A 26,412-nucleotide genomic window follows, 5' to 3' on the forward strand; every position below is an offset into this window, starting at 1 on the left:
GCAACACAAAGAATTGAAATTCTTATGATGATTGGGAATGGTGATAAAGCACGAACTCAACGCAAGGTGTGTGTTTTCCCGATAGACCAATAAACCAGTCAGCAATATGGATAGGAAATTTCGAGATACTGGTTCTGATGCTTGACATCACGATCGGTTCACAGTGTTGTGCACTTATTCCTGGAATGTAGCACTCTTAGATTCTACAGTCCTTGAATCAAACAACAATTTCTGACTTAATATTTAAACCTATCGATTTCTTACGATACTTCTTAAATTTTGTTTAAACCCTTTTGCGTCTTCAATTTAATTGAGTGAAATCTGTTCTTTTTAGAACAAGGTATGGATCGTGACCCTAATACTCGTTACAACAAATTTCACCTCCGAAAAAGCGAAAATTGTTGAATTTAGGACACTTAGCTTTGTTTGAAAAGCAAAGTATCCTAAATCTCTACAAGCAACACATTAATGACGAAAACCCAATGAAAATTAGTAATATTGTTGTTAAAATTGTCGAAGCTGCTGGCAAGAAAAACATTTTAAAAATTATATCAAGCCAAATAATGATTCATTTGTCGGGGTAGCAAAATCAACAGTATACCGTGTGGTGAAGGAATATAAAGATACCGGAAAGGTTACGAATCTCAAAGAGCTAGGTGGGAGACCTGGAATTATTACGGAGCTTGATGATTTTACTAAGGTCTCCATACGCTCCATTTGCCACAGTTTCTTTTATAAAAACGAAATTCCAACTTTGAACAAAATTATAAAGGAACTACGCAGTCATCCAGAGTTACCAAACCGAGTTATGTTTTTTTATAGATACATGAAGAGAAATCGCAAGAGTGTTCTAACCGAACGTGACGATATAATTGTTTGGCGACGACAGTATTTAAAAAGTATTAAAAACTATCGCTGTGAAGAACGACCAATTTACTATCTAGATGAGACAAGGGTTAATGAAGGTCACACAACAGAGAAAGTGTGGGTAGATGAATCAATTCAGAGCAAGAGGCGGGCATTTATCGAAGGGTTAACTAAGGGGCTTAAAAATCCATCAGGAAAAGGAAGACGATTAATTATACTGCATGTTGGTTCTGAATCAGGTTTTGTTAACGGAGGCTTGTTAGTTTTCTAAGGTAAAAAGCTACTGATTACCATGAAGAAATGAATGCAAAAGTATTTGAAGAATGGTTTTAAAATCTTTTAGAAAAATTACCTGAGCATGCAGTATTGTAATGGAAAACGCTTCATACCATAGTCGAGAATATACCAAGTACAGTCTCAACTAAGAAACAAATACAAAGTTGGCTTGCTTTAAAAAATATTGTATACGAAGAAAACATGGTGCGATCCGAATTATTGACATTGATAAAAGCACATAAAGCTAAATATGATCTGTATGCATGCGATGAGTTAGCAAGAAAGAAAAATAAAATTGTGTTGCGGTTACCACCATACCATTCAGAGTTAAATCCCATCGAATTAATATGGGCTCCAATAAAAAATTAGGTGGCTTCTAAAAATACTACATTTAAATTGGTAGATGTTAAAGAACTTTTATTGAAGAGGCGAAATGAATGAATTGGAATTGGAATTATAGATAAAGTTGTGGAACCGGTATTAATACGTGAGAATGCTGATAGCGATACCAATGAGACTTCAGACGAAGATGATATTTTTTAGTCCACTGAATTGGAATACTTGAGCCCTCCGTTTTTGATATCAATTTCATATTATACATATATTTTATTGTGGATTTTTATTCTCTGGTTAATCATTGTAAGAGAATATTAAACACAGTTGTGATAACAGAGTTTTTTTTCAGATGTTGAATGCCGACTATGTGCGGAGGAAGCAGAGACGGTTGAGCATGTTTTAAGAGTATTGGACTGCACGGTGGAATTTGATAACGATATCTATCGGGGTCCGTCCAATTTATTCAATTTCGCCTCTTCTTTGATTATGTGATGAACACAATTTTTCCAATTGTTAATAGTGACATTTTGGATTTTTAGAAGCAACCTCATTTTTTATTTGAGTCCATATTAATTCGATAGGATTTAACTCTGCATGGTATCGCATGCATACAGATCATATTTAGCTGTATGTGCTTTTATCAATGTCAATAATTCGGATCGCACCATGTTTTCTTCGTATAAAATATTTTTTAAAGCAAGACAACTTTGCAGTTGTTTCTTAGTTGAGCATGTACTTGATATTTTCTCGACTTTACGACTATGGTATGAAGCGTTGTCCATTACAATAACTGCATTCTCGGATAATTTTTCTAATAGATTTTGAAACCATTTTTCAAATACTTTCGCATTAATTCATGGTAATCAGTAGTTTTTTACCTTTGAAAACTAACAAGCCTCCGTTAACAAAACCTGATTCAGAACCAACATGCAGTATAATTAATCGTTTTTCTTTTCCTGATGGATTTTTAAGCCCCTTAGTTAACCCTTGATAAATGCCTGCCTCTTGCTCTGAATTGATTCATCTACCCACACTTTCTCTATTGTATGACCTTCATTAACCCTTGTCTCATCTACATAGTAAATTGGTCGTTCTTCACAGCGATAGTTTTTAATACTTATTAAATACTGTCGTCGCCAAACAATTATATCGTCACGTTCGGTTAGAACACTCTTGCGATTTCTCTTCATGTATCTATAAAAAACATAACTCGCTTTGGTAACTCTGGATGACTGCGTAGTTCCTTTATAATTTTGTTTAAAGTTGGAATTTCGTTTTTATAAAAGAAACTGTGGCAAATTTGGCGTATGGAAACCTTAGTAAAATCATCAAGCTCCGTAATAATTCCAGGTCTCCCACTTAGCTCTTTGAGACTCATAACCTTTCCGTTATCTTTATATTCCTTCACCACACGGTATACTGTTGATTTTGCTACCCCGACAAATAAAACATTATTTGGCTTGATATAATTTTTAAAACGTTTTTCTTGCCAACAGCTTCGACAATTTTATCAACAATATTACTAATTTTCATTGGGTTTTCGTCATTAATGTGTTGCTTGTAGAGATTTAGGATACTTTGCTTTCCAAACAAAGCTAAGTGTCCTAAATTCAACAATTTACGCTTTTTCAGAGGCGAAAGTTGATTTTGCTACCCCTCAAATATACTCTTGCGATTTCCCTTCATGTATCTATAAAAAAACATTATAACAATGTATATATTTTATTATTATAGTTCTATATAAATTTTATTTTATTTACTTTTGTAAAATTTTATTTTAAAATATATACACTCATAACCTCAATGTTAATTTGTATGTTTAGTGTTGACGATAACAAACGAAAATAAATACAATAATAAGTAAATAAATAAATAATAATAATTATTAATTTAAATTTACCATCAAAATATCTAGTGATATTTTCTGGTGATTTTTCCTAGTGTAAATCTGACTTTCGCGTTTACTCTTCCTGGTTTAAAAACAGAGTATAGTCAAATGATCTATAATGTTATTTGATAAAACCGAAGCCGTCTGTAGCCGAGGTGCTACAATACGGTGACGAAATTGTAAAATGTTTAGCTAGAATTCGACCATTCTTATCATTTACGTTGATTGATTATTAAATAATATTACATTATGAAAAACTACAGATCTAGTTTCTTTGTAGTAGATAAACTTTGGCACAATGACAGGATGGTTCATATTCCTTTATTTATTGGTGTCCAGGTGGTTAAAATCTTCCTGAGTCAACTTTATATCAACTTTATAAAGAAACATTTTATACAAAACTTGTTTAATATTTTATTTGCCATAATAAGACTGCATTCAATTGTTTTTAATTCAGAAAACAAATGAGTAACATACATAGTAATAATATTTAAATTTTTTTAAATGGCATTGTATTCTTTCTTTGGGCTCATTTGATAGAGATTACTTTTCTCTTTACAATGGCGTACTTGACGATTTCTTAATAAACAATTTTTAAATTTTTTTCAAAAATTTTCTAGTATAAGGGTACTAAAATTTTACGTCATCGTAAAGAGAAAAAAAATCTCTATCAAATGAGCCTAACGAAAGGGTACATTGCCATTTAAAAAACTTCAAGTGTTATTCGTTGCTCATTTGTTTGTGAAATAAAAACAATTGAATGCTGTCTTATTATGGCAAATAAAATATTAAACAACTTTTGTATAAAATGTTTTTTTATAAAGTTGATACCTACCAAGATATATACTATATTCCATAGATAATGGGCACCCTGTATATAAATTTTTCTATGGCTTAAGTGAAGAGAACCAATCAGAACAACATCACACTGAAAACAGCCCATGGGTTGGCTGTGATACAGACGAAATAATTGATACAATTGGATACAATTATTGAATCAACTATACCAAAAACACTGTTAACAGTAAAAAAATTTTATGGAAAACATTTATGCACTTTTATAACGTCAGAAGATATGAATTAGATGGAAATCGCACGATGGATGAACACTAGCGTTGATTTTAAAGGATTGGGCTGTAAATATGAGAAAAAAAGATGGTACAAAGTTTAAAGAAGCTACGGTCAAAATCATGTGGAACGCAACGAGTAAACTTTTACGAGAAAAATATTATAAAAGTTTTAAAATCATAATTGATCCGTTCAAAAGTGTTATATTTCAAAAAGCCCGAGCTGCTCGGGATTCCATACAGCGTAAACTGCAATCGGCTCCCTGTAAGAGGAAACAAAGTTCAGCAGCGTTAAGTTCAGACGAAATAACCAAAATTGTAAATTTATGGAATGAAAACTCCCCTGACGGGCTGTAACGGAAATTCTATCACATCGCCGCGGTATAATTAGCTTCGCGAGGTGGAGAAGCTGCTGCTTGCATGACTGACTTTTTTCATATCGAAACAAATAACGATGGTTTTGAAACAAACCCGGGTGAATGGTTCGAAAATATGTACAGAAAGCAACTTTTTAGTAGAAAATAGTGACAGCAACGTCTGTAATGTCAGATTATTTAAAAAATTAATGTCAAAAAGGGGTCCAAATGTTAAAACCAACAGACCAAATCGTCACTGGAAAGCAGAAAATGATCACTGGTAGATACGATAATATGCCGAGTGGGAAAAATATGATTCAAAATTGGACAAAATCGTCTGCTAAAGCGATTGGCTTGAATATAAAGGAAAAGAAAATTACCAATCACTCCAATAGATCGACTGCTGTTAGTCAATTGGCCAAAAATAGCATTCAAGAACAAGAGCTCATAAAAATTACGGGTCATAACAATCCTAACTCAATAAAACCATATTTAAATATCGATCAAAAACATCATAATAAAATTATTAACATCATGTGAGGAAATAAAACTTCGTCAGTTATAGAAACTAACACATCTGGATCTTCATTTAACTTTTCTAATTGTTCTTTTGTTAATTGCACTTTTAAATAAAGATTTTTTACTTTGTTTACTATCCTTAAAATTAAGTAGCAAAAAATTTTCTATCCAAATAACATTCGAACATTAATAAATCCTCAAAAATTTTAGAACTTTTTCGGATTCTGATTCCAAGCAACACGCTTTCGAAATCTTATAAATTTTTTTCGATTATCAACGTTCTTGGGTTATTACTACTAATAATTAAATGTAATATTATTATATTAATATAATTAATTTAATAAGTTTAACGAAATTTTAAGTAATTTTATATGAGTATTCTACTTTTAAATAATTCTGAATCTACTAAATAAATACTAATTTATTATGGATTGTGACGCGATTACATCATACGATGTGGTGAGTCAAGGTCGTATATTTTCAGTTAGGCAGGATTTTTAACGGCGCTACACGCCGCTAGTCACAAAATAAAGGCGTGAGTGTGTGTTTTGTTCGTGTTTTCTTGTCCTTGCCGGCATAAAAGTATTAGCAGTTCTCAGGTTTAGTGTAAAAATCGATGTATAACCAGTAAAATTTAAAAATTAATCAAATATCTGTTGATTTATCTCATAATCCCCAATAAATATTGTAGCAGTTTCGAAAACTTATCTAGTTTGAGTCGAATCGGGTTCTCATCTTCAATTAATCGTGTTTCGGATATCAGTTGTTTTAGAAGTACTTTTTAAGTAATAAGAAAAAAAAAATAGAATAGTATAAAATGGATAGTCCGGTGATTAACACTGAAAATGGGAAAATTAAGGGATTAAAATTAAAAGATTTTAAAGATAATAGTTATTATAGTTTTTATGGAATTCCTTACGCTAAGCCGCCGGTTGGAGAATTGAGATTTAGGGTAAGAACAACCTTTTTTGAATTTTTTGTTTGTTTTATGTGAAGGATCATGAAGTGATTTAATAAAAATAATTCTCATTAATAAATAATTTTGGACTAATATAAAATAAAAATAAAAATTGGATAAAGCAAATTTATCTTTTTGGTAATGCGATAAAAGAGGATTACTGCATTTGAAAAGATATTGTCATATTATGATATCAATAATCTTAACATTTAATAAATTCTAGATATGGATAAATTTGATTTATAACCACCAAATAAAATTAATATGAAACAATGAATTTTAATGCAACCAAAAGATTAGTTTTTTTATAATTGAATTGTTTTCAATTTTTATTCCAATGGGTCAACGTTCAAAGGGCGAAAAACTTATAGATTTGGTGATCCAAAGACAATAATAAGCCATTTTTAACTAAATCGGCGTCTAAATTTTATTTGAAACTACCTATATCTTAATGTAACCACTTTTACCCTCCATTTAAGCTATAAACACTCTACATAATCAACATTTTTCTTTTCTTTTAAGGCTCCTCAACCTCCTGAGTTATGGGAAGGTATAAGAGATGGTACAAAACAACAAGAAGGTTGTTACGCCCGTCACATGTTAAACTTTAGCATGACTGGTTCTGAAGATTGTTTGTATTTAAACGTTTACACCAGAGAAATTCCTAAAGAAACTGTTTCAAAGCTGAAGCCCGTTATGGTTTGGATACATGGTGGTGCTTTTTCAACGGGAAACGGAAAAACCGAACTTTACGGTCCTGATTTTTTAATGCCTGAAGATATTGTTGTTGTAACACCAAATTACCGTGTTGGTCCATTGGGTTTTATGTGTTTTGAGGATGTTTCTTTAGGAGTGCCCGGAAATGCTGGATTAAAAGATGTTTTGATGGCATTGAAATGGGTTAATAAGAATATTAAGAATTTTGGAGGAGATCCGGAAAATGTAACTTTAGCTGGGGTTAGTTCTGGTGGAGTTATAACACATTGTATGATGTTAACACCTTTAGCGAAAGGATTATTTCATAAAGCAATTATTCAAAGTGCTACTGCAATACACTCATGGACTTTTAGCGCGAAATCTGATGGGAAGAAATTAGCTAAGATTTGTGGATGTGAATCTGAGGATGAGAAAGAAATTTTAGATTTCTTAACAAAACTTCCAGTTAAAGATTTGTTAAAAGGAAGAGATAAAATGAAAAATGTAAAAAATAAACTCATTTTATTTTTAATAAATTAAAAAATAATAATTTTTTAGACAATTTACCCAGATGAAAGAAGAACATTTTCACCTGTTATTGAAACACCAATTCCCAATGAAATGTCTATAATTACAGAAGAACCAATGAAAATTATTTTAAGTGGGGAATACAACAAAGTCCCTATGTTAATGGGTTATGTGTCATCGGAAGGACAATTTTTCGAACCGATTTTAAAAGGAAAAGAGTTTTTGGTACCATCATTTGAAAAAATGGTTCCTCATCCATTAAATTTAACAAAAGGAAGCGATAGGTCTTTATTTACAGCCGATAAAATTAAGAAGTTTTATTTCGGTGATAAAGAATGTACTCAGGAAGAAAAACCGAGTTATTACGAAGTAAGTTTTTCTTAAACAATCACATAAAAATCATATGTTCACATCAATACAATTTTTTTAGATGGTTTCCGATATTTTCTTCGCATACCATTTACAAACGGCATTAAGATTACATTCAAAATCATTAGGACATCCACTCTATTTCTACAAATTTTCAATTGATTTGGGTCTTAATATTTATAAAAAACTTAACCAAGCTGTTTTACCAGGTAAATCATTTTTAATATTTAAATTTTTTAAATTTAACTTATAATTTTAAGGTGCTTGTCATTGTGATGACGTTTGTTACTTATTTAAAATGGACCTTACGCCGGAAATCCAACATGGAAGTAAAGAAGAAATTACCATTCACCGAATGACAAAATTTTGGGCGAATTTTATTAAATCCGCCGATCCAAATCCAAAAGATAACGATCCTTTAATTAAGGTCGAGTGGAAACCGGTTGATAAAGAGCGTTTAAATTATTTGGATATTAATGTTGATTTAACTCCTGGAGTTGCGCCAGATGAGAAACGAATTGCTTTTTGGGATGAAATTTATCAAATGGATTCAGCTTTAAAACATCACAAGATGTAACAAATTGATTACAAAAAGAAACTGTTTCAAAATGAATAAAAACAAGTTTTATCAAATAATCTTTTTTATTTGGATATAGTCTCATTTTTCTTAGTTTAATTAAATTAGATTTAAAATTCTTAGTTTTTTTTTATTTAAAAACTTAATTCATTTTGTCCTCCAAGAAGCTGAACTATAATACACTACTCTCCAAAATTATCGCACCACCTAAATTATGCATTAAGTTTAAAGGTATTTTTTCTTGAATCAACGGATGGATTTTGATGATTCTTTCTTCACGATATAGGTTGATTTTTAAGGAAGAAATGTGTTGATGGTTTCTGACAATTGTCAACGTTTTACCTATATACGGGGTGTAAAAAGAAATTTATGTTTTTTCTTCTAATTTTGCAACACCCTGTGGAATTTATCAGAAAGAACCGCTACATTCCATTTACATTACGTTAGAATGGCAACCCTTCTCTACATTTTCGTTCAAGCATCATCTCGATATCTCTTTTATCAAGGAAGATACACAAGTTTAAATGTAACGAATTTTTATTAACATTTTAAACAAGTAGGTGAAAACTAAAAAACACTACATAATCCTTAATCCAATGGCGCCAACTACGGGGGGGCTGCGGGGCTTGAGCCCCCCCGGAAAATCGTAAAAGTGTACAATTGTATTACTTATTATTATGTACAATACAATTGTATTGTAATAAGGTGTACATTTGAAAAAGTTCAGCCCCCCCTTAAATATTAAAAAGTCAGCGCCACTGCCTTAATCAATTCTCTCAAAATCACCTAATAACGTGTATTTCCGCCTCTCTTACAGCACTTCTTCACAGCGATGAGGCATACTTAAAATCAAGCGTCGAATTTGATCTTGATCAATTGCATCCCAAACTCCTCTTACCATCCTCTCAACGTCGTCCAAAACGATAGATGGTGGATGTCGGCCCCTTAACTGACGATCAATATTATCCCATAAATTCTCTATTGGATTGAGATCAGGGCTACAGGGTGGCCAGTCCATGGTTTGTATACCAACTTCATCCAAATAGTCACGGACCGTATAGACAACATGAGGTCTTGCATTATCATGCATTAATAAAAAATTATTTCCTATGTAAGGAGCAAAGGGTACCACGTGTTCCGATAAATGTCTGTAATATACCTTTCACCTGTTAATGAACCTCTTCGCAAAGAAAGGTCTGTTCGTGCTGTAAGCGAAATTCCACCCCAAACCATTACAGATCCTCAAATTAAATAAAGTTGTCGGTCGTATGTTGCACTGTGCATAGCGTTCATTGGGCCGTCGAATTACTCTTAAACGTCTATCTGAGCTGTATAAACAAAACCTTGATTCATCTGTGAACAGTACTTGTTCCCAGTCATCAGCATTCCAGTCCATAAATACCATCCATAAATATAAAAAAGTCTACAAACGTATTAACTACGTCAAAAACCACATATTCTACGTTAACTCTTGTTTAAGGGACAACCTTACACCTAATTTCGCCTTAGTTAAATCTAAAAACATCAACATTAAACAAAGAACACAACTCGAGAGAAGCATATTAAAGAAACAACGCAGAAAATACTTCCAGTCAATAGATTCTCTCTATACAAGACTCGCTTACCTACACCGTGAACTCAGTCTACATTTCCACTTTCTTGAAATGGAAGAAATTATAGTCAAGATTAGGGATGAAGCCGGCCTATGTAGTTATGATGACTTCACCAGTAAAAAACGAAAATTACACCTTTTAAGAATGAGAAAATCCCATAATCAAAATTCCATCAAGAATGCCTACCCGAAATTACATAAGCCAAAGGCTACTCAGACAGGGAAACCACTTTTACACAAAAATAATGACAATTTAGCTGATGCAAATAAACATAACGAACTTAAGTACACTACCAATCTTACGATCTTACAGTTCAATGACGATGAAGTCGACATACTTAACAAAGGCCACAAATTCGCCATTCAAACTCAACCAGACATCCATTTAACAGCCATAGAGATTGCCCGTGTCATCAACAAATTACCCAATCGCGACAACATAAAGAATGACATCATTCCTATTCTGAAAAGTTATGAAAAGTCATGCTGCAATAAAGGGAGATCACTTAATCAGAAGAATAATATTAAAAACCTTCGTATTCAAACTGCCATAAAAACTATAAAACAAAAATTATCTAGCAACAACGCACTATACGTGAAAGCAGACAAAAATGCAGGCACAGTTATTATTGATAAGGATGAATACAACAAAAAAACAATTAATTTCTTAAAAGAAAATGGTTACAAAGAAATTAAGAAAGATCCATTAAATTCAATAACAGCTAAAACTAAGAATGTCATCAATAAACATAAAGATACTATCACAAAGCTTGGTCAAAACCTATATTTTCTAATGGCTATGAACTGCTTCATACCACAACTTTATTCTCTCATAAAACTCCATAAGGACAATTTACCATTAGGCCTATAACCACATGTTTTGACTGTCCTACCTCTAAAATTACTGATTTTATGTATGGCTTTTTTAAACAAATTGACTATAAACCAATACACTCTCTGAAAAACTCATTACAACTCATCAAAAACTTAAAACATATAAGTACGAAGACATTCACGGCCGATATTAATAAGCAAACCTTCTAATTAGCAACCTTCTTCAGAAACAACTTCGAACTTGTTTCTGAAGAAGGTTGCAACATGGCATCCCAAAACGTCAAACATTTTTTCAAAAAACGCACGGCTTAACCCGAAAGATTCTAGTTCTAGGTCTAGTGTTAATTCTTGTGATAGTGTTAGTGTTAGTTCTAGTTTTAATTTAACTTAAAACATATTTCACCTAATAATAATACTGGTATCCTTCGATGCGGTCAATCTATACACAAATGTTGATACCACTTACACTTTAAAGGAGATTGAAGACATATTCTTTCAACATTTTAAAGATAAAATCATCACTGCTGACTTAATTGAAATACTTAATCATATAATTCAACAAAACTATTGTAGCTTTGATAAAAAAATTTACAAATTTGAACATGGACTTGCTATGGGTCTTTCCATTTCTGGATTATTAGCTGATTTGTATTTAGATAATATTGAAAAGAACTTCATTGTTAACTCAAAAAATCCATTCTTTAAGAACATCATAAAATGGTATAGATACGTCGACGACATTATATGTGTATGGAATGGAAATAAATTGGATCTTGATAGTATGCTATCTTACATGAACAACATCCACAAGAATCTTAAATTCACCTTAGAGATAGAAAAGGACAACTGCTTAAATTTCCTAGACTTAAAAATACAAAAAATTGACAATAATTTTAAGTTTGACATTTTTAGGAAGCCCTCATCTTTAAATACTGTCATCCCTTATGATTCGTTCCATCCCAACAACTACAAATTAGCTGCTTTCCAGGCTTTTATTGTCAGACTATTGAAATATCCTCTAGACTATACATCCAAACTAAAAGAACTAAATTTTATTAACAGATTAGCAAGAGAAAATGGTTATCCAAGTTGTACCATCGACCAATTACTGTATAAAAACCTCATAAAACTAGACCCTTTATACTCTACGAATAAAAATAACTTTGACAATTATAAGACAATAACATACAACAAAATAAACTGCAAAATTAAAACCATACTACATAGTATGGTATAAACCTATGGTGTATTTGTCAGCTTTAAATGTAAAGGACAACTAGGTGATTCCATTTCTAACTACAAACAAAAAGAAAACGCTATGGATTGTAGTGGTATCTATTCTGTTAAGTGTTGCGATTGTTCTGCTATATATGTTGGTCGGACCGGTCGAAAATTACAAAAAAGACTATGCGAACATAAAACCAGATGCACTTCGAACATTTTCAAACATAAATTAGAAACAGGCCATAACATTGATTATGACAATGTACAACTCCTACATAAGTGTAAAAAAGGTTTGACAATGAATTTCCTCGAAATGTTCGAAATCGATAAACATAAGCATAATGATAACTATCTTACTTTAAATGAGCAACTCGAAAACTATTATAAACCACTATACGCCTTTTTGAAAAAATAATTTCATTTTAAAATTATTTTACTGTGATATTTTTATTCCTTTTTGTAACCAGTTTTAAATTTAGTTCGATGTTGATTTAACAGTCGTTTTTGGAGTTCAATTGTGTACGGTGTTGTGTTTTCTTGTTTAGAATAGTTATTTTCGTGTTTGTTTTAAATAATGTTTTATTTTAACGTAGAAATTTGTTTGTTCAGCGTGATTTTTTAACTATTTGACTGTAAGTTGAGATATATTTATGCAGTTTTATTGTTTTTTATATATTTTTTAAGATCATTATAGTTATTATATCCTTTTGTAGATTTGGCTGATGATGACATCATATGAGGAAAGCGCACCAGTATATAAAAAAAGTAAAGAGCGTATAACAGTGATATGTTGAGCCAACGTATCTGGCGGATAAACTGAAACTGACTGTGATAGGAAAGTCAAAAAATCCACGGGCTTTTAAAAATATGAATACATACACTCTTCCAGTTCATTAACATAACCAACAAGCTGCTTGGATAACTTGTGACATCTTCTCATGATTGGTTTCATAAGAAGTTTATTCCCGAAGTAAAGTCGTATTTGAAGAAGGAAAAGTTGCCTCAAAAGGCCCTTCTTCTTCTGGACAATGCTTGTTCTCATCCCAATGAAGCAATTCTAAGGTGTGCCGATGGGAATTTTTTTGTTCTTTTCTTTCCACCTAATGTTACATCAATTGCACAACCAATGGATTAGGGTGTCATTGAGACAATGAAACGCATTTACCGGAAAGAGTTAATGATGAATTTGTTGGCTGAAGTTGACCTGATGAAATTTTGGAAATCGTTGACGATCAAAGATGCAATTTTCACAGTAGCAAATGCATGGAGTGGAGTGAAAGATACAACTATTAAAAGAGTTTTTTACAATGTAATGACACTGGAGGAAGATGAAAGCATTGTCTTAACATCTGGTGAGGAAAAAACAACTAATTGCATTAGTACAAAACGCCAATGATTTCAAGGGAATCGATGATGAGATCGAAAAATGGGTCAAGGTGATGAAAATGAAACGGGGTAGCTTCTTAACAACGACGATATAGTTGAAGAAGTTTTGGGTCAACCTCGTACAACGCAGCCTTATTCATCCGAAAATGAGAGTGGAGACGAAGAAATTGGTAACTTGGTATTAGTCAAGCGAGTACCGAACCAAGAGGCTGAAGAAGCTGCGAATGTTCTACTAGACTATTTTGAGCAGCAAGAATCTTCGGTCCTTGTTGACATTTTAAACCTGCGTAAAATACGCCAGATAATTAAAAAAAATAGAAAATGTGCAACTCAAACCAAAATTACAGACTTTTTTGAAAGAATAACTTACGGAGAATACATAAATATCTTTTAAGTTATCTTAGTTCAGTTCTGCTTTTATTCTGTTCTGTCATTATGCAAAAAATAAAAATGTGCGTGCCCCTTCCGGTCCCGTGGAGCACGATAGAACAAGAGTACAGTAGAACCCCCATTGTTCTAATGTACTTGATATTGCTATATTCATAACTTGTTTAATAGTTTTATCAATATTTACTTGAAAATGAATCGATTGTTATAAATAATTAAAAAATGCAAAACTGTAAACAATTTGTTAAAGTATTTTTCTGTACTAAAACGTAATGGTGTATATCTGTATACGAAAAGTTGCGTTTTAAATTTGTAACTTAAATTAATTTGTTTGTGATTGGTTTATTGTAGACAGTGGTTTAAAATTTAGGTAGGCTTCTGAAGGATTCGTGTTCCTTTTATGTATTCTAAACTTTCTTGCGTGCTATACCTCAATTTAATTGAGTAAAATTAGTTCTTTTTATGAATCTTGAGGCCGGTTTCACTATTAACTCAAGTGAGTTTAATTCACAATGATTTATTTGGTTATTTCAACAACTAAATTTGTTGTGTCTGTTGAAACCTTGTTAATCAGTTTCAGATGTTGGCTCTGCACCATATATTCTTGATACCCAATATTCATTTTCCTCAACCACTCCTGCATAGGTCTATTGATTTCAGAATAATTTTAAATGATGTTTATTTTATTCAAAAAACTTTAATTTATGACAGAAAAAAGAAGTACAATGAAAATTCATGACAAATGAAAACTAAATACTAACTATTAAGAAAAAAATTAAGATTTTATCACCCATAATAAATTTACACCAGATCTTCCTAGATTTACTTGACCTAACATGCCGTGTTCTTTTTTATTTACGTAATACAAAAATAAAAGGATACTATGGAATAAATTGTTGTATCCCTTAACCAATTCAAAAACTTCTTCTCCTACAATCACTTTATAATGAGGTGGATACTCAGAACATTGTTGAATCGCCAAAGTGTTTGCATTTAAAACCAGAGTTTCGTTTAGTTTTATGTAATGATATCCACTAAAACCTTTTACTTCGGGTTGATTTGGCAATGGTTGTAATTGGGTGTCTAAATATGAAGCAAATAAATGCATCACAATCTAAAAAAAATATTAATAAAATAAAATTTTTCATCAACACCTATTTTTAACATTGAACATACAGCACAATCTGTTGGAAGATTATTATCCCATTCTTTTCCGTTAAAATTACTGCCACTATTCCATTTAAAATCACTCATACAACCACCTTTAGCCAACTCTCTAATTCGTTTAACTAAATATTCTTGATTCGGTGTTAATTCAAGGAACGGAATAACGATTGGTAGAGTTTGAATAAATTGCAAAACCGGCATAGTTTGAGCAGTTTTCCTCAATCTCTCCAAACCAACTTTACCAATTTGAATATCTCCAAATCCGTGTTTTTGTAAACATTCATCGATACTATCAAATTCTTTCACTAAGGTATTTAAAATCGTTTGAGATAACCACTAAAAATGTAATCACACTAAATTAAAAATAAATATATAAAATTGCTATCTTACAATTCGTAAATTTGCATTCCATTGAGTCAAAACTAAAGAATCAACGTGTAGCCTTCTCCAAGTATCCACTCCTTGGATTGGAGATCCACAGGAAGAATCATCACTTTTCGGACTGTTCGGTGTCGTAGCTACCAACATATTTGCTTCATGTAAAGGTTTTACAATAGCAACATATTTTTGGATTGCAGTTTCGGAATTGGAACCATAGAAATAATTGGGAATTTGAGTTTGATGGAATTTGGTAAAATTTGGAGAGGAAAAACTACCACCTTTAAAAATGTAATCAATCAATTTAAGAAAATATAATTGAATGAATTAAGTTTGCAGTATCGATATTATACACATGTCTTAACACAATTTACGTGTGTTACCAAATGTAGCTGCTTCAAATTTTATCGCTGTCCCTAAGTAGCGGATATAGGCGATAAAATCATTATAAACGATGTGTGGAAAAATCCCTGAAACGAGTCTAAAGATTTAAATTTTTTCCGCTATTTTTAACCGAATTATGACGTCATCAATATTTTTTCAATTCCCTCAGTGTCAAAAATTGATTTAGTAAAGTTTCTTTAAGTGGCGGACCATCTTGTTGGATTAACTGCCGTTGAGTTGGGTCAACATTATTGGGATGGAAGGAATGACATCGCTTTGAAAAAATTAAACATCTCTTTCCAGTTAAGGTTTCCTCAAATCTTTTGCGGATATTGGGTGATCGACTTTCTTGGCTAATTTGTATTTTGGGTAGCCTAATACCGACAATTTTGTCTATTTACTTGTCCACTCAATGTAAATGTCCCTTCGCCGGAAAAATTATGTTTTTGATAAAGTCTTCGTCATCGTTGCAAAATTGTTGTTGCAAAAACTACAATTCATTGCTCTTGAATGAGGTTTACTTTATGGGAGTATATTTTGCGGGTTTTAAAATTTTGTGAACCGTTCATTTACTAATGTCCAAATTATACCCAATACTCCTTAAGGTACGTTTTGTAAGGTCAAATCCGGCCGACTTGTTGGTCCGACATGTTTGTTGGCCGACATGTTGGAAAAATTGACGGATGTTTACGTAGGTAGCTACTTGTTGGCAACCGACATGTCGTGGAAACGATCTGAAAAATCGAACTCTGCAGTTAGCATCGAGATGGCAGACGATCAAGTAGAACAAGTAATGTCAGCTTTCGTGGTGTTGGCAGGAAGTCTTGCAATAGAGTTATTAAAACCTCAAAAGAATTCAAATCGAAAACGCAAAAGATGGTATATTAGAAGCTTTTTAGCGAAAAGACGTTTTGAAGGTGTATAGAGCTCCTTAATGACTGATCGTCGCTTGCAAAGTGGATACGAAAACTTCGTTCGTATGTCCCATACGATAAGTTCGATCACAACACAAACTAACGACTGTTTACGTAGGGACAAATGAACGGCGACCCGACATGTGCGGATGATTTTTGTATCCGACACCGACATGTCGTCCTACTGTCCCGGCAAGAAATACATTTCGTTTACATTACAACCGACAAGTCGGCCGACATGTTGTGTCCTTACGAAAACCAGCCTTCACAGTAACATAAGAGTTTTCTTGCACAACCAAAACCACGTTTTGTTGAACCTCCCCTGAAACATTTGGTCAGGAGACTTCGAGAGATACCCATGCTTTTTAAATTTAGTCACAGCTAGACTCACCATACTTTGGCTATTGAGTTGGCGATCAGGATATGTTGTATTAAAGAGGTCAACTATTTACTAAATCAGTTTTTGACACTTAGGAAATTGGTTAAAATAATTGGTTACCATAGTTACTCATGGCTGCTGCTAATTTTATTATGTCAACAAATTTGAAGTAGTTAAACTTTAAAGTACTTTTTCTCGAAAACTTTCTTATGTAACCTATTAATATTGACTGTACTAGATTAAAAAAAAATCCCCTTTCATACTCCGTAATAAAAATGCGGGATTGTCATTTGAAAAAAATATCGATGACATCATATAACTCGTTTAAAAATAGCGGAAAAAATTTAAAATCGATAGCAAAAAATTTAAATCTTTAACGGGTCTAAAGATTCAGGGATTTTTCCATAAACCGTTTATAATAATTTTACTTTACGGACAACTGTATTCAGGCGTCCCATGTAACTGATTCGTTAGAACTTTTTTAGGTGCCACTATTCGTACAGTTTTGAAATTTTGGTAGTAGGGGTTGTTCATCCGAAATATTCGATCTAAAATATATTTAAGAAGGCTGCCACTTCCGGCCTACCGGAACTAGACCAGAACTTTCAAGGGATGTGTCGGAACTGCCACTCACCGATTTTGTTGTAATTTGGTACAGCGATAGTATGGACCAAAATAAGGTTTACGGCCGAGTTATAAGGATTGGAAATCTGGGCGAACGGTATACAGACTGTCTCACGTAACTGGTTCATTAGAACTTTTTTATGTTCCACTACTCGTAGAGGTTGGAAATTTCGATAGCATGGGTTGTTCATTCGGAACTTTCGATCTAAAATATTTTCAAGATGGCCACCACTTCCGGTCTACCAGAAGTAGATCATAACTTCGTTATTTTAAATAGACTGCTATAGTTTTTATTACACCTTTTAATTGGACGTAAAAAAATAGGTTGACTTTGATAAAAATTATTGGTACCTAACGGTTTTCGTTTTCGAGTTATTTTGGTTTTAAGCTTTTTTTGCATTACAAAAATTGAATAAGCGTTTGTCCATATTCAATGGCGAGAAAGTCGAAAATGTTAAATGGAACGTCCCATATTTTATTAGCCTATCAGAAAGGGAATTTAATTCTCTACAAATTATCTATAAACATCCTATGGTCACCTTGAAAATATTTTAGATCGAAAATTTCGAATGAACAACCCATGCTATCGAAATTTCAAACCTCTACGAGTAGTGCAACCTGAAAAAGATCTAATGAACCAGTTACGTGAGACAGTTGTATATTCGCATATAACTTGAAGACGAAAGCAGTTATTGAAATGTGGTAAATGTAAACTGATGTTCATTTTTGAAGAGCTTTTCATTGATATATCACACATATATCTGAAGGCGTCAGGGGATAAACTACCCCTACTTTTTTGGATAAATTTAACAAGTACCGTGTCGATTTTGGCGGCATTAACTACCCTTATAGTAACTTAGCGACATTTGTCTCCAGGTTCATCTTTATATTATTATGGTAAAAATATTAATTACGTGTTTTTTCTCATTTGCCACTGGCCATCTCCTACAAAGTTACGGGGTCTAATAGATAACCCCTTTCCTTAAGGATAATGTGATAAATAAAACTGTTACACTTTTGAACAATATATTATAAAGGTTGAGTCAGAAAGAATGGGAAATCCGAATACCGGAGATACTAGACACCAAAATATGATGATTTAAGGTAACATCTTTTATACAAATGTCAGTGGTTTTCGAGGCATAGGGCGTTGAAAGTTAAATTCTTATTTCGAAATTTCTTGATTATTTTGAAGGTTTTTGTACTATTACCATAAAATTTGGTAGATTTATGTTTTCGAGCATGAGAAATACGAATTTGAAACTTGTTTTGTTGTTGCTCGTAGAGGGCGCTAGATACACGCTGCTCGTTTGATAAATCAAATCATAAGTTTTTTGGCTCGACAGCTACGACCAATAAGAGCTGCAAATCACAAAGAGCATTCAATTTTACATAAAAAAGGTACTCTTATTGAAATTGTTTAAGTCTATCGGTTTTCGAATTATTTACTTTTAAATGTTTAAATGTATTTTTTCTTCTAAAATATTTATTTTTTAACATAAGCAAAGTAGGGTTATTTTTCCGTCTATGTTTCGACAATTGCCTGTTAATTGTCAACATTAATTGAATTTCCGTGTGCAATAATCATTTTTACCAACAATAAAGTTATTGCCAATTTGAAAATGCCACGACATAATGAGTTTTTTAATAGTGAGAAATCCAGATTTAAGTCCACTGGATTTTTGAAAATGGTCACAATATTCTATTGTTATTAATTAATTGTTATTGTTATCGATTATTATCGTTACTAATTGCTATAGTTACTGTGTTTTATTGATTTTAAATGTTAACCTTGCAATTAATTTGAAACAATTAAAAGCAGATAACTTGGAAACCAGTAGACTTAGACAATGTAAGCAAGAGTACCTTTTTTGTGCAGAATTGAAACCTCCTTCAGATTTCTGGTTCTAATTCATCATACCTCAACTGACAAAATAGTCATGAGTTGATATCTCAAACGTACAGTGTGTATCTAGCGCCCACTATGAGTAATCACAAAACAAATATCAAATTCGTATATCTCATGCTCGAAAACATCTAACTATTAAATTTTATGTTAATAGTACAAAAATCTTCAAAATTATCAAGAAATTTCGAAATAAAAATTTAACTTTCAACATCCTGTGTATTAAAAACCACCGACATTTGTATAAGACATGTTAGGTTAAATCGTCATATTTTGGTGTCTAGTGTCTCCGTTCTTCGGATTTCTCATTCTTTCTGACTCACCCTGTATATTAGCCGATTACTGAATTTTCGCTGACTTTAAGTAACATTAACGAAATACGTGTCTTTATTTATTTCAGTTTTTTAAGAAAACGACAAAGTTTTTTAAAAAATAAGAGTAAAAAAGGTTTTAGAATTAAATTCCACATGAAATGAAGTACAGTAATACCCCGTAGTTACACGATAGGTAGGACTGACAGTAGCCGCGTAGATCGAAAATCGTGTAAGTCGAAATTCGATAAATACATATTATAAAATCAAGGATTAATAAACATTAATTTTGTTAAAAAAATGTATGTACAGGATGTCCAAATTTCGATGGGTTTGCAGGGTATCTCATTTATTATGAAAGATAGAAAGTTGCGGTTTTCGCGAACCTGAGCTACTTTTTTGTGAAACTTACAATGCCGCAAACCAAATTTTCATAGACCTCTTCGTTTTTGATATACAGGGACTATTTCAAAATTTACGATTTTCAGGCACCCCCGTATCTCGGCTATCCGGAAATTTAGTAAAAAAGTAAAAACGGGTTCTAATAGATTTTTTCACGTGGAATCCAATGGTGCACGTAGAATTTTTCTAGACATCACGGTTTTTGAGTTATAAACACAACTTAGGTTTTTTTAAATGGAACCACCTATATTTTATTTTTTTATTGAACTAGAATTTTTTCAAGCTTATACTCTATACTTACCTTTGTAATTAACCTCGAAATTAAAAAAACCACATTATTTTATAAGTAGGCTATGATAAATTAAGTGATCGCGTTGCTAAAATACCAGAATAAACAAAGAATTTTGAATATACTATATTAATTATTGACTTATTAAAAAAATGTATCTATTAATTTTTGTTTGCAAAAAACGAAAAATTATTAAAAACTAAATATTATGCAAATATGGCTTCAAGTTACAAGAATTGTTAAAAGTTGTTACCATTTTGATGCACACATTATTCACAAAGTTTAGTAATGCGTTTAATTGCATTTTCGCATTAGCAATTTTCAATTCCAATTTTGTTCGATTCTGGGTACTATATACCCGATTCTTGATATATCTCCATAAAAAGAAGTTCAAAATAGATAAATCAGGTGATCCTGGCCATCGCGTTGGACCATGTGTGCCTATCCACCTACCAGGAAATTCTGCAGTTAGGTAGCGACTCACTAACTGCGCATTATGAGCGCAAGCTCCGTCCTGCTGAAAATAACTATTATTTAGCCGAATAAGAGGAATATCATCCAATATCTCTGGCAAAGCCTCTTGCAAAATGGCCAAATAGCGATTAGCGCAAAGGTTCGTTCAAATATTTTGTAAACAATTCGTGGCCCAATAATAAAACATGCCACGCTAAAACCAAATTTTCCTTGACGCTCCCGCTCAATTACAATATGTTGGTTTTCTTGATGCCAATGCCTGTTATTATGACGATTATAGATTCCTGTGCTGGTAAAATATGCCTCATCAGACCATATAATAGAGGAACTAAATTCAATATTATTTTTTGCATAATTCAAATACCAGTTACAGAATTCCAAACGTCGTTCGGCATCTCCCGGGTGTAAGTGGTGAACTATTTGTTCTTTGTAGGGTTTATATTATTTATACTTTTTTAGAATCGCAGAGACTGTCGATTTTTTAATTCCAACTTGACATTCAATTTCCCTACATGATGTTTTAGGCGCGGCTTCCACACATCCTAACACGGCAATTTCATTGATATTCCGATTTTCTTTATTATATTTTTTTGGCCTGGGCATCAAAAAACTTCCATAATTGATCAAATTACGCTTTATTCGCGAAAAAAATTTTGAATTTGGTTGCGCTCTTTCTGGATATCTGAAGTGAAACAATCTGCTAATAAAATGTTATTGCTTATAAATGTTGCATTCTACCTATTTATGTATAATTCAGCAGCTTGATTAACATTTTCATTTGCATGAATGTAACATGCTAGCATGTCATATTTTTCATAATTTTCATAGCGCTCCATTTCAAGAAAAAGGTAATTAAGTTAAGTTAATTAAAGGTAATTAAGTAACACACGACATATTGTTAGCACAAAATTCAAAATTAAGTTTGACAGTAATTAACTATATTTACTTTGTTTATTCCGGTATCCTAGCAACGCGATCACTTAATAGACAACCTAAGCCTTGACGTAACAGAGATGGGCGGAGCTTATATCATTATTATTTATATCATTATTATTATTATATCATTTTCGTAGCTAACAATAAGTGTGTTGCTAACGGTAAATCACCATATGCAATTGTTCAATTAGTGTTAAAATAAAATAAACTAAGTGACTTTTTATATGACATTTCAAATGACATTTTCATTACGGTTTATCATTACTATAGCAACTGTGGTTATAGTAGAAACCACGAGAGCTGGCAGTGACAGATCGCTTAAAAATGGTATGAATCAAGATATGGACGTACGACTTAGATTATTTCACCACATACATTTAAATGTAGGTTATGTTAGTAATAGAGGTTATATGTCAAACATTGTCAAAGATATTATTTAATGATTTTCCTTTCAAAGAAAGCATTTTCGGCTTGTGAAAACACTAACAGATTCATGACAACGCTCACAAGACGTTTCGATTTGAGGTTATAATTATAGAATGACATCCCTTAGAAGAACAGACGTACTTTTTCGACGTGGCCATTTGAATTGTACAGCAGACATATTAAACTAATGCTATCTCTTTCCAACACACATTACTCTCTAGCGGTTTGTGAACTACGCATGGCATTTGTAAGAGCGGAAAATGATGATTTACTGCCAGCTCTCGTGGCGTCTACTATAGCAATAAAATTGTTTGGAGTCGATATAAGCTCCGCCCATCTCTGTGACGTCAGGCTAGGCAGTCTATTTATCATTGCCTACTTATAAAATAATGTGTTTTATTCAATTTCGAGGTTAACTATAAAGGTATGTATAGATTATTACATTTTATAGATTATTTTATAGATCATTGAAAAGCTTGAAAAAATTCTAGTTCAATAAAAAAATAAAATATAGGTTTAAAAAAAATTTAAAAAAACCTAAGTTGTGTTTATAACTCAAAAACCGTGATAACTAGAAAAATTCTAAGCACCATTGGATTCTACGTGAAAAAATCTATTAGAACCCGTTTTTACTTTTATACTAAGTTTCCGGATAGCCGAGATACGGGGGTGTCTGAAAATCGTAAATTTTGAAATACATATATCAACATATATTGAAATCGTATATATCAAAAACGAAGAGGTCTATGAAAATTTGGTTTGCGGCATTATAAGTTTCAAGTTTATAATGAATTAAATGCTGTCGTTCTGACACTTTCCTTGTTAGTTATTTTAAATAGAATGTTATAGTTTTTATTACACCTTTTAATTGTATGCGAAAAAATATGGTAACTTTGATAAAAGTTATTAGTACATGTCGTTTTCATTTTTGAGTTATTTTGAATTTTTTGACAAATTTCACTTATTCAACCAATTGACTCCGAAGCAACGCGATCGCGCTATTCAGATTTTATGTCGAAAAACATTGAGAAAAAACCACAATCTCATTGAGAAAAAAACCGCGATTGCGCTGCTTGAATACCTGTTCAACAGTGCTTTTCCACTACTCTCTGGGACTCAAACGATTAAATTCGTATTTCTTAGACAATATTCCCTTTCATCTACTTCCGATAGACCGGAAGTGGCGGCCATCTTGAATGTGAATGCTACCAAAATTTCAAAACTGTGGGAATAGTGTAACCTAAAAAAGTTCTAACAAACCAGTTTCATGGAACACCTTTAATTTGGGCGAATAGTGTAAGATCTAATTATTGACATTCTCTTTTACTACCACAAACTTACTTGCTGTAGGTGTTGACAATTGATAATGACATCTTTTCAAAAATGCGGAAACGTCTTTAACGGCTTTTGCAGTTGGATGTGTCCAAAATGAATTTAAAACATTTGTTGTATTTATTTCGTCAGTTCTACTTAAAGTATTCACTTTTTCATGAGCATCAAAATCTTTTAAATAAGTACTTAAACCGTTTTCATCGTTAATAAAGCCAACGTCGGAAGTATTTTGTCTGATTGCTTTTACAGGTGTTTTTGTTGTTGGTGTTTTTGGTGATCCTTGAGCAAACGTCCAAGATGTAGACTGTAAAGATAAATTAGCACTTTCATGCGCAGAATAATTTGACATCCAACTTGTCGCACTTAAATTAATGGGTGTTTGAGATACACTTAAAGGTGTGTTTACATCTCGAATTTGATTTTTTATAGGTGTACCTAAAATTTTAAAATTAAAATAATTGTTTTTTTAATTACTTCTAACTCACCTTGTGGGGAAATTGGTTGTTTAGATAAGTCATTTTTATTTTTATTAAGAATCATATGTATTTTTATATATGTAATTAGATGATAGAGAATATTTAACGATAATATAACCACTCCGACATATTCAATGTATTGGACGTAATTTACATAAACAGGGCTTGTGTTTATTCTAAAACAATAAAAACTTTTAATTTATTAAAAAAGTAATAAAATTTATATTTTCTTACATATCATAAAGTATAATTGATAACAAACAAAAATTTAATGCACCCCATCTAATCGATTGCTGAAGAGTTTTTTGACTGTATCTGTCTAAAACGTTGCTTTCAAACGTTTTAGCATTAATTCCAGCGAAATATTTTCTACCAGGCGTTAGTTGTCTATAAAATTCACATATTTTGCATTAAATTTATTCAAATAAAACGATTTTAAATCTAAATTGAGGTTATGTTTTAACATCTAAAAAATAAATTCACAAATATGATGACTTACGTTTGGTTTAACATATTAGCAAATTTTGTTAATAAATTGGTTTCATTTAATGTAAAGACCGGTATATAATTTTGAATTAAAAAAAATGTAAATAAACGGATAACGGACAAGAATAACGAACTATTCAAACTATTTCACTATTTACATGTCAAACGTCAAACATTCATTTTGTTGCCAAAATAAATTAGTGAAAATACCCTAAAAAATTTTTTCGTTGAATAAATTCTTTGAAAAGAATTCAATTTATTTGAATTAACTTTCATTTATTATTTAATTAAGCAATATATTTGTTTCTCCAATTTTTTTAAATAAAATAATTATGAAGATTGATCTATTACTACTGTTCTGGGGATTGATCATACTTGAATGTATCAATTACAAGCTTAAATCTTTTTAAGTTGTCTTTATTATATTTTTCTACATTATATTATTTACATTAAATCATTACACCATTGGATACTTTTTCAATAAACTTGTAACTTGCTTATGAGTTAACTTCTTTTCGCCAGGTGCAATGATACCTTTAGCCTCTCTTTCTTTTAATAACCGTTTATCTTCCATACTAGCTACATAACACTTTTTAAAATTTTCAATTTCCTTTGCACACATAGTTTGATTAAACTCTTTATCTTTAAAACAGGCCAACATAATCGACATTTCGTACAGACAACAAACTTCATTTGCAGTACTTCCTTTCCCTGATACTTTTGATTTCAACTTTAACGGTAATAGTTCTTGGAAGGGTACATCTTTTTGTATTGTAACATTTCTTGCGTATAAAACTGATAGAAACCGCATTTTAATACTTAATTTTGTTGTTTTCAAAAGTGAGGTTATAAATCTTAGGAAAATTTAGTTTTCTATAGAGTTAAGATACTATGAATCAGAGATGTCGCTACACGAATAAAATTTTAAGTTAATGTTATTATTATTTTATTTAAATATGATTTAAATACACTAAATTAGGTTTAATAGACAGCTTGCTTATTTTTCGTTGGAGTATATTTAAAGTAAAAATTAGTTTTAGCATTGTTTATAGATATATAACGTACCTAGTTATACCTTTGTTTATAGAGAATAAACTAATAAACTGCGACGTCCTTTCCTGGTTCGGTCCTAGGAAAGGGGTCTTGGTGCCTCTTTTTTATGTTCGGGATGTTATCGGTCTCGGGCGCCACCTTATGTTTAGAGAGTTAAGGAACTTTTTCGCCTCCAAGTAGCTTTTGGGGGTTACAGTCGCAGATTCAGGGTGGGTGTTTGAGAGAGGGTTAAAAAAATAAAAACATGCGGTTCATAAATTAAGAAATAAAATAAAAATTTATTAATAAAAAAAAAATCAACATAGGAGTTTACGGAGGAAGGTAAAAAAAATCTTTATTTAAATATATAATCGGTAAATGTCTGGCCTAGTGCAATCTTGTGGGACTCGTACTTCGGACGTAATTGAAATAATTATTCATAAGCGTCATAAGGGAATAATTGGTCTGGATGAAGTGCTACGGAAAACTCGCGATAGCACCAGGTCGGGAAGATGTTGCGGAAAACTCGCAGCAATACCAGGTTGGGAGAGTGTTGCGGAAAACTCGCAGCAACACCAGGACGGGAGAGTGTTGCGGAAAACTCGCAGCAACACCA

The 26,412-nt window shown here is 32.0% G+C and overlaps 3 protein-coding genes across 4 annotated transcripts; 1 reads left to right on the forward strand and 2 right to left on the reverse strand.

Moving 5' to 3' along the window:
* Window positions 1-5,810: 5,810 nt before the first annotated feature.
* Window positions 5,811-8,559, forward strand: LOC111421224 (esterase B1-like). Its single transcript, XM_023054362.2, has 5 exons — window positions 5,811-6,261; window positions 6,790-7,467; window positions 7,522-7,860; window positions 7,922-8,069; window positions 8,121-8,559. Exons 1-5 carry the CDS (start codon window positions 6,127-6,129, stop codon window positions 8,435-8,437), a joined length of 1,617 nt encoding a protein of 538 aa, XP_022910130.2. The 5' UTR covers window positions 5,811-6,126; the 3' UTR covers window positions 8,438-8,559.
* Window positions 8,560-14,542: 5,983 nt separating this feature from the next.
* Window positions 14,543-24,910, reverse strand: LOC111421221 (transmembrane protein 209). 2 transcript variants are annotated; one of them, XM_023054359.2, is made up of 7 exons: window positions 24,778-24,910; window positions 24,513-24,665; window positions 24,288-24,454; window positions 23,812-24,237; window positions 15,438-15,706; window positions 15,057-15,383; window positions 14,543-14,994 (listed from the first exon to the last, which is right to left on the reverse strand). In XM_023054359.2, the coding sequence occupies exons 1-7, from the start codon at window positions 24,789-24,791 to the stop codon at window positions 14,656-14,658; spliced, it is 1,695 nt and encodes a 564-aa protein (XP_022910127.2). In that variant the 5' UTR covers window positions 24,792-24,910; the 3' UTR covers window positions 14,543-14,655. The 2 variants fall into 2 exon arrangements, with proteins under 2 accessions (XP_022910127.2, XP_022910128.2); XM_023054360.2 differs by having other exon boundaries at window positions 15,438-15,565; window positions 24,778-24,874.
* Window positions 24,911-25,165: 255 nt separating this feature from the next.
* LOC111421222 (small ribosomal subunit protein mS37) lies at window positions 25,166-25,635 on the reverse strand. The gene has a single exon (XM_023054361.2). It carries the CDS (start codon window positions 25,573-25,575, stop codon window positions 25,222-25,224), a length of 354 nt encoding a protein of 117 aa, XP_022910129.1. The 5' UTR covers window positions 25,576-25,635; the 3' UTR covers window positions 25,166-25,221.
* Window positions 25,636-26,412: the final 777 nt, after the last annotated feature.

The sequence above is a fragment of the Onthophagus taurus genome, chromosome 7, assembly GCF_036711975.1.
Source record: "Onthophagus taurus isolate NC chromosome 7, IU_Otau_3.0, whole genome shotgun sequence".
Classification (NCBI taxonomy): Eukaryota; Metazoa; Arthropoda; class Insecta; order Coleoptera; family Scarabaeidae; genus Onthophagus; species Onthophagus taurus.

Coding starts and splice junctions, on each gene's coding strand:
- LOC111421222 (XM_023054361.2), bottom strand. CDS start 25,575: ATGCGGTTTCTATCAGTTTTATACGCAAGAAATGTTACAATACAAAAA.
- LOC111421221 (XM_023054359.2), bottom strand. Junction 24,238..24,287: donor ACAACCAATTTCCCCACAAG/GTGAGTTAGAAG, acceptor TTAAAATTTTAG/GTACACCTATAAAAAATCAA. Junction 15,384..15,437: donor GGAATGCAAATTTACGAATT/GTAAGATAGCAA, acceptor TTACATTTTTAG/TGGTTATCTCAAACGATTTT.
- LOC111421224 (XM_023054362.2), top strand. CDS start 6,127: ATGGATAGTCCGGTGATTAACACTGAAAATGGGAAAATTAAGGGATTA. Junction 6,262..6,789: donor TTGGAGAATTGAGATTTAGG/GTAAGAACAACC, acceptor TTTTCTTTTAAG/GCTCCTCAACCTCCTGAGTT. Junction 7,468..7,521: donor GAAGAGATAAAATGAAAAAT/GTAAAAAATAAA, acceptor ATAATTTTTTAG/ACAATTTACCCAGATGAAAG.